This window comes from Perognathus longimembris, chromosome 12, assembly GCF_023159225.1.
Source record: "Perognathus longimembris pacificus isolate PPM17 chromosome 12, ASM2315922v1, whole genome shotgun sequence".
NCBI lineage: Eukaryota > Metazoa > Chordata > Mammalia > Rodentia > Heteromyidae > Perognathus > Perognathus longimembris.
Window position 1 is genome coordinate 37,873,253 of NC_063172.1, and position 14,052 is coordinate 37,887,304.

General features: G+C 40.6%; 1 protein-coding gene across 1 annotated transcript in view; it reads left to right on the forward strand.

Annotated features, from left to right (window-relative positions):
* The first annotated feature begins 7,447 nt into the window (after window positions 1–7,447).
* Mmp16 (matrix metallopeptidase 16) overlaps window positions 7,448–14,052 on the forward strand; it is a 240,321-nt gene continuing 233,716 nt past the window's right edge. Inside the window, exon 1 of the mRNA XM_048359041.1 lies at window positions 7,448–7,926. Coding sequence (XP_048214998.1) covers window positions 7,795–7,926 — 132 coding nt within the window. The 5' untranslated portion in view covers window positions 7,448–7,794. The remainder of the gene's footprint in view (window positions 7,927–14,052) is intronic.

A 14,052-nucleotide genomic window follows, 5' to 3' on the forward strand; every position in this document is an offset into this window, starting at 1 on the left:
GGTCTCCGTTGAGCTGCGCAGAGTGCACAGTGCTGTGCCAGTGCTGGCACTGGCGTGGCAGCGAGACGCTGCCCGGAGCTCAAATCTGTGTTTTCAGACCAGCAAAGTCGATTTTTCCTTCTTGGCCAGAATCCCTGTACTGTTATAACTTACTTGGGCAGTCTTTCTAGGGGTAAAAGTTTCTCTGGGATGGGAAAACTGCGATGTTGGAGGGAGCTCAGCTAGGGCTCTGCTGCTTCTCCGCCGTCCCAACCCCTCCTGTATTGTATATTTTCATTGTAATGTTTTGGCTTTTAATGAATAACAATTTAATTGTTTCCCATTTATCATTTCCTTTACTTTGTTACCTAACAAGAAACTGTTCTTAGATACATTGTATAATATTTTAAAAGGGACTAGTTATTTTATAACTAGACATAATTTGATAATTTTCAAGCCTGAAATTCAATGGTTCCTTTTCTTTTGTTAAGAAACAAAAATCATACCATTTTCAATAACACCAGTTACATGCACATCACTTGTTATTCCCATGGCATTCCTAGGCATGCTCTGAGTCCTCACTGAATGCTAAGCAATCTCAATGCAACTTTGCTGCTGCCTTTTGAAAACAGTATATAGTATGCAATATGTGACAATATCTATTTTGTCTAGCATTTACAAATTTATATCAGCTTCCACATATAATACCTCACCTAATTCCCCACAAAGAACAAGAAATCTCATTGTACAGATAACAACAGAAATGAAGTCAGAGCAAAGTGCTGGTGGCTCATGCCTGTAATTCTAGCTATTAAGGAGGCTGAGATCTGAAGGATACAGATTCAAAGAAAGCCTGAAAGAAAAGTCCATGACATATTTTTTTTTGTCTCCAAAGTGACCAGTAACATTTAGGGCTAGAGATGTAGTTCAAGTGGTACCAGCTGAGTATCTATGAGGCTTTAGGTTCAAACCCATTACTGAAGAGGAAGGAGGGAAGGAAGGAAGGAAGGAAGGCAGGAAGGAAGGAAGGAAGGAAGGAAGGAAGGAAGGAAGGAAGGAAGAAAGGAAGGAAGGAAGGAAAAGAGGGTAGGAGGAAGGGAGAGAGGAGGGGATAACGGAGGGAGAGGTGGAAGGAAGGAAGGAAAGAAGGAAGGAATAAGGGACAGTGATTAGTTACATTGAAGATAAGGAATTAATCAGAATGGTGATGTAGGATGAACACCATTACTACTAGTAACAGACTCAATATTGAGCACAAAATGTTATTAATATGAGAGTTGAAGATATGTTGAAGGATTTGTGGAATACTAGAGGCTAGGCAGAAATGGGCAAACTAAAGAACACACCATCTAAAGTAAAAAGTCCTGAAGTTAAATGGAAGCTCAATTTTAGGGGAAAGTGATCATATTAATTCTAGTTCCTACAAAGGCATTTAAGTCGCGTGATTAAGATTTGAAAGCTACCAGAGTGGAAGTAGCAAATAAAAAGTTGAGGGGAAAAAAATCTTCTTTGGAAAGATATTAAAATGAGAAAACAGGGGCTGGGAATATGGCCTAGTGGTAGAGTGCTTGCTTCCTTTACATAAAGCCCTGGGTTCGATTCCTCAGCACCACATATATAGAAAAGGCCAGAAGTAGTGCTGTGGCTCAAGTGGAAGAGTATTAGCCTTGAGCAAAAGGAAGCCAGGGACAGAGCTCAGGCCCTGAGTTCAAGCTCCAGGACTGGCAAAAAAAAAAAAAAAAAAAAAAGTGAGAAAACAGCCAGATTATTAGCTTGGGATTCTAGAAATCCTGCTATAAGCTACAAGGGACTACTATCACTGGGAATAGTTATTACTGTTTGTGCTGGAGGAATGGACTAATCTGGTTAATGGACAGTTATGAGCATCTACAAGAACCAATCTCTGGCCTATTAATATAAAACTGTCACCCATTGAATCTTTTCTTCTTGGATCTCATGGGTCTTGCCAGCCATCTTGAACCTCTGAACACAGGCATTCTGTGATGAATTAATTTAAAAAGAAAAAAAAAAAGGACTCATCCAGGATCATTTACATGCCCTCATCCTCACCAAAATCTAGCCTTCATATTTTATACTGCTAGATCTTGTTATCTCGATAGTACTTTCAGTTGGAAATAACTTTATGGTCCAAGATTTTATTCTCATCTATCTTAGAACCAAATATTTGTCTAATTTAATACACTACATTTGTTTTTTCATATCTTCAGTTGATTGATATTATAGAGTGGTTAATGTATGCTCAGTGCAGGAACAAATAAGAGATAATCAGAAAATCAAATACTTGGGAAGTACTCATAGCTACAAAGTTAAAAATGACACCATAAATCAAGAAAACTGAAAAAAAATTCATAACATTACACTGGGTAGTTATGTCATCTTTGTTATCACATAGAGAAGACTGTTGCACAAAGTGCATTGTCAAGAAACACCAGACCACTGAGAAATTACATTCATAAATTTAAGCCATATGGTAATTATTTTTGAGGAAACAGATAGTATTCCAGTACTAGGACAACTCTGATTGCAAGTGGCCAATCACCACACTGGCATCTAAATATGAAGAGCCTTAAGGTGGCTGATACATTGCAAGTGTCTCTACCGAACGAAACCTCCATAACAGCGTGTCTCCATTTTCCCATGACTGTGAATCACCTGGGAATCCTGATACAGTAAACAATTTTGGATTTCTGACAAGCTCCCAGGGCTGAAGCTTCCTTCTAGACAGCACACCTTAAATAACAAGGCTCTAGAGGCCTGATCTACATATGCATGCCCCTGTAGTAACAGAGGATGCCAATGGCTGGGCAATAAGCCAGTATACTCTGAACTTCAGACAGGGGGGAAAAAAGCACAGTAGGCTTAACTGATGCAAATGGGAAGAAAATACATAAATTGATATGAGAAAGGAATGGGCAATTTATGTAAATCATCACATAGAATTCATTCTGCATGTTTTTTGCATGTTTTCTGCATGTTTTCATTTACTAAGGAATCTGGCTCAATGATGGTTATAATGCATAATTTACCTCTAAGGTTATTTTATTAGTAATAATCACTGTCATAACCTAGCACATCACTGAACTGCATACTTTTAAGTATCTGCCATTTATTTCTTGTGAGGCTTTGGTATCATCTGCCTCATCAGCCCCCATATCTCTCGTGTAATATTTTTATTGAATTGGAATTAACCTTCACCAAGTAAAACTCCTCCTCTTTGGAATTCTTATTAATGTTTTTCTCCTTCGGATTCCTTATTGTCTTGTCACCTGTAATCCTGACAATCACATTACTTTTGTGAAATTGTGAGAAGAGAGAAAGCATGAGGTGGAAAGCATACACAGCAAGAGCCAAGAGTTGCAAGGAAAGGTTTCATTAACACCCTCAAGGGAAGGGTGATGTTCTACAATCAAACATACTATAGATAGGAAAACAACCTCCTCTCTAAGAATACCAATAATAAAGACACACACAAACATGCAAGAATAGAAACTCATACTTAGCTCTGGTTTCTTAAAAGCTAAGCATAAAAATAAGTAAAATAGAATGAAAGATAAGCATAGATAACAGATAAGAAAATGATTATCAGCTGGGTGCCAGTGATCCTACGTACATGCCTGTAATCCTACGTATTCAGGAATCTGAGATCTGAGGATCAATGTTGAAGCCAGCCCTGGCAGACAAATCCAAGAGACTCTGATTTCCAATTAACCATGAGAAATCCAGGAGTGGGGGTGTGGCTCAAGTAGTAAAGTACCAGCTTCAAATAAAGGAACTGAGCAAGACCTTGAAGTGCTGAGTTCAAACTCTGTACCCCCCGCCCCACCACCCAATTGAATTAAAAATTTCTCCTGACAAGGAAATTTCATTACATTCCTTCAGGTAATAGCTTTACACATGTGGGGCACTGTTAGGCTAGGCTTACTAGGGAAGCAGAGATATAGACAGATATTAAATTATTAATGGAAGATATGGAGTAAAATATGAGAACTTCTAGAAGCTGACTCTTCACAGAGTTGGCAAACAGACCCAGCACAGGGAAAACTTAATAGTTTCCTCCTAAAAATTGCTTCAGAATAGATTCTAAACCCCAAAATGTGGCACACAAGATCCTGATCTGACCCTTGCCCATTCATCCATGCATATTCTGACTTTGACCTTGCTTTATCCAGGCCCCATTTCCCCCCCCTCCCCAAACCATATGTGCTTCCACTGATGTCTTTTTGCAGATTGAATTCCCCCATTGTGCACAATTCCAAAATGTCTTTCCTTTACTTATCTGCCTACTCTTTATTCAATACCCCAATCAAGAATTACTTATTCTATGATGTTATCTCCAAAGAGAGAAGAAAAGTAATTGCTCTTCCATTCTGTTCTCTAGCATCTTGTCTAGGTAGTAACTGGGTCCTTATAGGATAGCAATATTATCTGTCTAATTCATTGACCTGAGCTCCAACACTAAAATGGAATGGCATTTGTTTGTTGTTTCTAGAACTTGAACACTTTTATTTAAATCATTTAGTAGAGAATGTCCACTTGTAAATTTAATTAATATGCACAAATAATTTAAAATTTGTATCATTCATGCTAACTTTAAATTTGAGATTACCTTTTGAATTTAGAATTTCTTGCTTTCAATGTTCTTCTCTACCAAGGCTTAGGACTGCTATTTGGAAACAGGTTTCAAGCATGAGGCACTCCATTAGTACCAGATTTTACAGTGTAATTACTGTTATTTCTTTGACTGTCACCTTCCTCTAGTTAGTGTCGCCTTAGCATTTAAGACAATTGTTCCTCCCATACATTACTTCTATCTAAAATGGTTTAAGTAATCTTTTTTTTTTTTGGCTATCTGATCACATTTTTACTCAATATTTCATTGCAAGCTGATCCTATACCTTGTCCTCCACAAATTTTGATTATGCATCTACTCCCTTCTACATGCTGCTTGCTTATAGCCTAGCAGCACTCATCTCAAATTCTAACTTCTTAATAGTCTTGGAATATTATGGCTCATTTAGCAGACTCTACTCTCTAGAGTTGTTTTCTCCTCTACATCTTGTTTAAATGTGTTTTGCCTCCCTTTCAATACTGTCTCAAAGAGAGGGACACCTTCTTTCTTAATTTCACACCTTGCTAGATACAAGGCGAACATAAAATTCTTTTTTGATTTATTGACAAACACATCCCACCATGTTTTGATAATTTTTTATAGCACATAGTTTGCCTATATGTTGTCTTGTGGCTTTTATAAAAGACACCTCAACCTATGGCTTATTAATCGATTTGGAGCAGGAGTGAATTTCTCTGTGGAAAGCCACTGGAATGCAGTAAGTAATATATTAATTCAGAGTCAAACCCCACAAGTCTTAACAATACTGCTTCATGACTTTCTGGAAAGTTATCTTTTGTGTCCATCATTAAAAAAATTATTATCCTTATTAAGTAGCTATACAAAGAGGTTTTACAATGCAATTTGATCAATGTCACCCCTTCCATCATTCTCCTCCATCTTCTTTTTCATAAAACAAATCTTTAAAATATAAACAAAACACTTGGGGGTGATGTGAAAATTAAGTGAGATAGTGTGTGTAGACATTCTGCAAATTTTATTATGCGGTTGCAATATAAGATAATGCGTTTTAAAAATATTCCCGATTTTCAAAACTATTTTGTGAGAATTCATGTGCTAGATATTTTTGTAAGAGTTAGGGAGTCGCAAGTTGTGTTAGCCTATTTACTAGTTTTTAAAGCAATAGCTAGAAAGCCCCATTTCTCAGCTTGCCTCCTCCATCTCTTAGGATACACATTATTCCACTCCAACATAATGTATGGCAGTCCATTCTTCTCCATTTTCCATCTTCTTAGCAAACATGACCTCTTAGGAATCCTACTTCTTGCTTGCTTTACGAATTCAACCTTAAAATACGCCTGGTGGATTCTCTCGGCCACCCCTCTGGGTGGCTCTGGTACCCAGAGCATAGTGCTCCCCCAGTCAGCCAGGCTTTCCCACGGGCCTCTCTTCCCCTCTGCTGGCTGCCCAGGAGAAGCACACTTCCTGGCTTTGCCCCACCGATGTCAGCTTAGATTCCCTCCCCCACCTTTCTCTCCCCGCCAAACCATCACCTGCCAAAGGCTAGTGGTAGCTGTCTCCCCTGTCCACTGCCTCCCATTGCTGCAGCTCCAGTCCCTTTTGGCAGCCACTTCGAAAGTTCCCCCAGCCCGGCTCTCACCCGTGCCTCTTGCCAACAGCCTCCGCCTGCCTCTAGCCGGCAGCTTTCCGGGCTCCCGCCAGCCGCGCCCCCGCTCGGTCTGCGCGCTGCCTCCGCCTCCCGCCCTGGCCAGCTGCTCCCCTCGCCTTTCCTCAGTCAGCTCCCTTCTCCTTTCCCAACCTCTTCCCTCCATCCGCAGCCCATCTCTTTCCAACCTCCCCACCCCTTACTCGTGCGTTGTTTTGTGAACTCCCGGGCTACCTTCGCAGTCTCCCTGCGTTCCAGGAGGGTGCACTATGTGACTTGGAAAGAGCATTTTTATCCCGCTCCTGCCTCCCTACCCGGGAACCCCTGCCAACTCCCCAAGCCCCCAAGGCGGTCAAGAAGGTAGATGGGATTCTGGGAGACACAGGGCCATATTACCTCGGCATACCCTCCCCCTCCCTCCTACCCCCCCCCCCCCAAAGTAAAGTTTTGGACGCTTGAGAGACTAGCCATCTCATGTTTTCCAAAGCTTGGTCATCCCTGATAACTAACCCAACACCTTCCCCCAAGCAGTGCCTGGCAACCGGGGCGCTCCCTGCTTCCCTGCTCCCCAGATTACTGCTCCTCTAAGGGTGCCCGACGATCACTCTCCAGACCCAGGCCCCAGCCAGGTTCTCTAACTGGAGCTCCACCCCCAGCGCGGATGAAGGAAGGGCACACTTGTGTCTGAGGCCTGGTGGCAGCTGGGGAGCCAGGTGAAAGAGTGCGTCCTCCGGTGCCACGCTCAGGATGCTGGGCGGGTTGACGTTCAGTCCAGGGCCTTGCTCACACACCAGCCTAAGAAGCCTTCTCCTTTAAGGAGCGCATGTGTGTGCATGCGTGTGTGTGCGCGCGCGGGGGTGTGGGACCGAGTGGGGGCGCAGCGTGTCGGTGCGCGCGCGCGCCGGGGCCAGGGAGCCTGGCGGACCCCGGGAAGGAGGAGTTATGTAGATTACGGATGAACGTCCTGGAGGGGAGCGCGGGGAGGGGGACCGGCGAAGCCCAGGCGAGAGAGCGCGGAGCGGCCCAGGCCCTTCCCGCAAAGGCTGGGGGCGGCGGCGGCGGCGGCGGCGGCGGAGTAGGCTGTGGAGAGGGAGGAGGAGGGGAAGGAGGAGGAGGAAGAAGAGAAGGAGGAGGGGGTGGTGGAGGAGGCGGACGCGCGGGCTGGAGGCGGTGGCGGCGGCGGCGGCGGCTGCTGCTGCTGCTGCAACTCGGTGCTTTTGAGTCCGAACAGCCGGTGAACTTGGGCACCACATTCTGGGTTGACCGAAGCCCCCAACCTCTTCCCACCCGGAGGATGGTGAACGCCTGCAGCTGCTGCTGACCCGGTCGGCCTCCGCCGCCGCTGCTTCTCCAGGGCTGCCGAGTGGCAGGGGGCGCACCCCCCCCCCCCCCCCAGTCTCCTCCGTTTGCTGGTTTGTGGGTGAACCTGCAAGCTCCTTACCCACCCAGAGGACTTTTTTTTTTTTTTTTTTTTTGGAAAGGAAACAAGAGGGAGGGAGAAGGAAAGAGGGAGACACAAGGAAGCGGAGCTCGTCCATCCATTGAAGCACAGTTCACTATGATCTTACTCACACTCAGCACTGGAAGACGGTTGGATTTCGTGCATCATTCGGGGGTGTTTTTCTTGCAAACCTTGCTTTGGATTTTATGTGCTACAGTCTGCGGAACGGAGCAGTATTTCAATGTGGAGGTAAGAGTGTGCATGGTTTCCTTCCTCTCCCACCCCCCACCCCCCCGCCTGACTGGGCTGCTCCCTTAAACATTCCCTTCACTCTTCCGATCCTCCTAGGTCCCTGCACACATTGTTTTCCCTTCCAGCCTCCAGAACTCGTGTTGAGTTTCCCTGTGTTTTAGGTGATGGATGCCGGTGAGACCCATAATACGTTATCCCCAGCAGCACAAAGCACGATGCCCTGCGCTCAAAGACACAGTCCCAGCTGGTCCATGCCTCCGACCCAGGGTAGAGGCGAAGCCCTACCAATGGAGAATGGGTCCCTTCCCAAGGAAGCCTAAGTGTATTATGGATAAACAGCCCAGGGCACAAAATTGATGGCTTGGTATCGTGGGCTGCCTTGGTATTGTTCCTGGAATCTTTCTCCCCGTGGTTGGTGCCTAACAAAGGAGGTTAAAAAAAAAAATCAAAGAATCTCGAGGAGAGCGTGGGAATACTGGATATGTTTAATAACATTACTTTGTGATAAAACATTGGGATAGACAGCCCCCCCCCATTTAGACATAACTTAATATCTCTGTAACTGGATCTGGCTACCCAGAGTACATGAAATCCATCTCTTTTTGAAGTGTCTTTTTGCCCCCTTCCCCGCCAGGGGAAAAATAAAACGTGGTTCTAGGTACTAGTTCAAAACTGAGGGTTTTTGTTTTTTTCCTTTTTCTTTTAAATTTGATTTCACAAACAACAAAACAGAGATCTTGGATTGTCATTTGTTTGATTGTGATTGCTTTGAGTACAGACTGCACAAAGCACGAGGCAACTTAAGGATAAGGGTTTGTCAGAGCTCTGCCAAAGCACTCTTCCAATCATCAGCTCAGGACAGGAGCCAGCGGTGGGCAGTAAATCAATGGAAGTGCCAGCACCAGCACCACACACCTGGGCAGTGACACAAACTCATTATACTCTAAGGTGTATACAAAGACAACAAAGTGTACTTTTTTTTTTTTTTTTTAGATCTGAAGTCTTTCTTTTCAAGAGAATGATAAACCCTTATGGAATACAGTGACTGTTTTTTGGTTTATATTGTTGATACATGAAAGCTTCCTGTCATTTTGTTGGGAGCCTGTGTTTATACAATGGCAGGACCTGTTGCACAGCATTTGAACATGCTTCCTGTAAACAATTTATATACAAAGTGTGCATAATAAGTGCCATGTGCAGAGGTGTATTCTGAATATCAGTGTATATAAACTCCTCTTAGGAATCCATGTTGTAAGTGATGGTACAGAAGCAAAGTCTTTGGGAAAGTAAGAGCCATGATCAATAGAGTGAAGGAAGTTTGCATGTTAAGTATGGAAATGTCACACAAACACTCCAGTTGAGTAAGCCAAAACAGTTTAATACTTTGTGTTTCTTGCATGAAAAGAGAAATAGACAGGGACTTCAGGTCCAGACTTTGCTCAATGGCAAATTGCAACTTTTGATATTCTATGCTAGAGAAGAGACTTTTTGTACCTAGCCTTTGGATCAAGAGATAATTTAATGTTGGAATAAAGAAATCATTAGTTCATAGGCTGGAGGAGTGCACATGGCAAGCGGTTATTTAAGACATAATAAACAGAAGGGCCTATTGCTTCAGATTGGTGGTGGTGGAGATGGTGGTGAGGTGGTCTGGGGATTGGGGAGGAAGAAAGTGCTTCTTGCTCTTCTTGGGAAGAAGGGAAGGAGAGTTTGGGTTGAGGGCTGCCTGCTTTGGGAAAGTCTTTGATTTGCTTTCAGAGAGTAGCAGATATTAGTGTTTTGATTATTTTCTAGGTATCTTTTATGAAGCTAAAGATAAATTAGATGGAATTTCTTTATGTTAAAGTCCCTTAGTTCACTCAGACAAGATTATGCAAGGAAAGGTATATGACTGAAAATCATTTCTAATTCCATTTAATTTTTCAAAGATCTATAAAAGGAATGCTTTTTTTCCCCATTTGGGGAGTATTTAAGTTATTCCAGCCATACTTATTGCACCATGTAAAGGCAGTTAAAAGAGTGAGATGACCTAGGAGACCTTAAAATGCCTACTTAACACAAACAGGAGTTTCAAATGGTTTAGAAGAGATAGAAGAGATAGAGTTTCATCGTCTATATTCTTTCTGAATAGGTTTATAAACTCTTGAGCACTTCTTTGGCTGGATTTGTATGCTTTTCATGTGAAATAACTTCTCCTTTTTTTTTTTTTACTCATAACCCGCCAAATTTTGTAAAGAACATGAGATATTTTAGATAAGAGTTTCTGCCTGTTTTTTTTTTTTTTAAAGAGATTTCTTTCTGGGAAGGAAACATTAATAGAAAGAATAGTCTATTATTTCCTCCCCAGAAGAGCCACTTAGATTGTGTTCCTTATTTTTGGTAGCAAAACATACACAGTAGATTGCTTCATCTGATTGATTCTCAAGGACAATCTTAAAATAAACACTAATGGTATCAATCATGCATGAAGTGCACATGATTATATTTTTTTCTACTAAGCCTCCAAGTTATTAGAGTTAGAGCAAAGCTTCAAAGAGATGCTCTTAATGCTGACAGCAAAAATGACAATGCTTTATTGATCACTGAACTTAACAGTTTGTAGTAGCCCATACTTTTCATCTCTATGATAAAAGATTTAAAACCCTATCCTCCTCCACCAGGAAGGGTGGGGATTCATATTAACTCTTTCATGTCTCTTTATAAAAACTATATACATTGGAAATTTGAGTTATAAGACAGTGAGTGGACATTTTTTATATGTATGTGAAAAGCCAGGAACAGAAAAAGAGGGCAGTGGATATTTGATTACTCTTGTTTTGCTCTTCAATAAGCCAAAAGGAACATTTCTTTGCAGCAAGAAAGGGTTAAATACTATTACGAATATAGTACTATGGAAGAGATCCTGCACCCTGTTCCACCTACATTTCAGATACAACACTGGTTTAATGTGAAGTTTGGAGTACACATTCATTTAGATGAAGGTTTTGCAGATCATTGGATCTTTTTTTTGGAGGGGGGTCTTTTAGTGTGCAATAATTCACAAAATGCAAAGGAATTACACTGCCAATAATAAAAGTAAAAAAAAATTGTCATTGGATATCATTCCAACTCCAAGGTGTTCGTTGGTTAGGAGCAGCTAACTTAGTAATGAAGAATTATGTTTTAATTTCTGCTCTCATAAAATCATTTTAGGTCTAAAATATTTCAAATGGGTGATTTTCATGATGCTGGAGCTCAATATATATGTAATGTATAATATAATATTATATATATTACATGGTAATATTTTACTGTTCATAAACCTAGCAATAGTTGATCATGAGACATTCCAGGCATAAAAATGTATTTTTACAATTTTTTAAATGTTCTGTGCTAGGCAGGCTCTATAGCAATCCTAGAATTTGAGAGTCTGAGCCAAGAGGACTGCAAGTTCCAGGCCAGCCTTAGATACACTGTCAGTTCAAGATCAGGCTGGGTTCCATAATGAGACCCTTATCTCAAGAAAATAAGGGATGGAATGAAGCTTAGTGGCAGAGTGCTTACCTGGAATGTGTAGGGACCTGGGCATGATCCACAGCCCCCCTCCTCCACCCTACACACTGTCCTATGTTGAGAAAAAGTCTTTCTTATCTTGTGTTCTGTCCTTGCTGAGCTAATCTACATGCATTATTGCATTTTCTCATGAAAGTATTATAACACCTTATGTTCTTAAGTCAGGGATTCTCCTTTCTATATCCAATAATTTTGATGGCAGTTTATAAATGGTTAATAGAAGGAACTGTGTGACAGATTCATAAGTATTTTTATCTGCTGCAAAAGTACAGGTCTACAGACACCCCAAATATGCTTGACATTTAAAGTGATCCTGAAGGCCAAAAACAGTCACAAGCAGACTCAGAATACTTGGTAGCTCAAAGGTTGTGTAGTTTCCCCTGTAGGACCCAGTTGCCTGGACAGGCTGTTCCCAGATGGGGGTTACGTAGCAAACCCTGGCCTATGTGCTTCTGTTAGACATTCTGTTAGATATATTTCTCCTCGTCTCCCCTTGAGAAGTTCAGGAACAAAGTCCAAGCCCACCCTTCTGTACAGCTGGATTTTCTCTTAAGTTTGTTTTCCTCATGAAGAAAGGTTAGAGCAGGGGTTGAGAGCAGTTTTCATATCTCTAGAATCAAGTTAAAAATGATAGATTTTTGTTTGTTCTCTTATTTATACTCTTTAGTTTTTATCATACAAAACATACAGTTGTATAGTGGCATAACTCCTTTCTCTGAAAGTGGATTAATAAATTGTCATATGCTAATCAAGAAATTCACTGAGGTGACATCCCAACTACTCAAAATGTACCTGTTAAGGAAAATTTGGAAATTAGCCAATTGGAAATTTCCCTTCCCCCACCTCAGAAAAAAAATCTGTGGAACATTTGAGTCAATGTGTTAAATGTATTCAGTGTTGGAAGAGAAAGATTTCTGTATGGTACTTTAGGAGCTTTCTGACCTTTTACCATGAGTATTTCAATGTGGAAAAGTTGTTTTTTCCCTTCATTTATTGTGCTTAAATATATGTGTATGAAACTTGATGCATTAACTCCTTTTCATTGTGGAGTAATATAGTGATGAAGAGCATGTACTCTAGAAGTAGACTGTCTAGGTTCTAAGCCCAGCTCTTTAGCTTACAACTGAATTCATCTGTGTGAGCCTCAACTTACACATCTATAAGATGAAAATGCTGAGGACTTGCCTTGTCAGTTTGTTTTGGTTATTTTATAGATCTAGATCTAGATAGATATAGACTAGGTAGACAGATGGATAGATATTTCCTATATCTTTCATATATGTGTATATATATATATCCTGTGTTATGTATCATGTCTCTTATATCTATATATTTTATATGGGTTAGACTATATCCACGTAGGATAAATGTATATAGGATATATATGATATGTCCATATAGGAGATCTATCTATCTCTATATATTGGATATATATGATCTGTACATAGGCATTCTGTATTACATATGCATAGCTTTGGGCACATTTTACATGGATACAATCCATTTATGCCACTGGTATTATAGAAGATGCATGTTAATGTAGAGATAATAACATCTAATTATATAAGAATATATCAGGTTAGGACATGCAAGCTCTTCTAGAATCATTTTACTTGAAACCTTTTTCAATAAAAAAATGCAATATACTGAAAATCCACTAAGCTACCATCAGTACATTTTTTCCTGTGGGCTTTTCTCAGACAGTTTACTTCAGGAATGTGATTTTTCACATTTTTGTCTTGTCATCTGTTACTATCAAGTATGTCAAGCTCAACTCACACCTTCTATATTAAAAGACTGCATTTGCTGAAGTTGCTTCACATTATTTGAATACCATGAAAAATAAACAGGTCTTTACTTTTCAGTGAGTCTGTTCATCTTAATTGTTTCCAAGCCCAAATGCTTCTCTATACAAGGAAGAGTTCAATGTGTAACTTAGGGCGGTTCTGGGCTATACCTCCCTAACCCAAAGCTACTAATACATAAGAGATGAGAATGTAAGAATGGTCTGAAAAATGTTTTCTACAACGAAAAAGAAGGCTAAGAATATTTCCATTTTACATTGTGAATTGCACCATAGCTAGCAATATAGTGTAATGGAATACTGGGAGAGAAGTCAGAGAATGTAGGCTTTAACTCTGATGTTTGCATTAACATAACCTTAAACTTGGAAACATAATTTTATTAATGCCTCTATCTGAAAACAAACTGAGTATTGAATTAAATTGTCACTAAATATCATTGCTGAATTTGAAATCTACTTCTGGTTAATGTTCAAGCATATGTATATTATATATATAATATATATATATATATGAATGGGGCATATCTAGTTGCTATCTGCATTTGAGGACACTTTAGATAACAAAGGTAGATAGTTCACACATTTTTCTATGAAATGAGCATTATGAGAAAATATAAAGTGCTTAATTTACAACATATGTTATCACTGGTAGTGACAGAGGAGGCTTGGTTTTGGGAACATTAGCCTTTTGCTGAGTAGCAAAAGCACTGGCAACAACTCCCTATATATACACTTAAAATCAATTTTTGTCACAGTAGAAAAGTTTA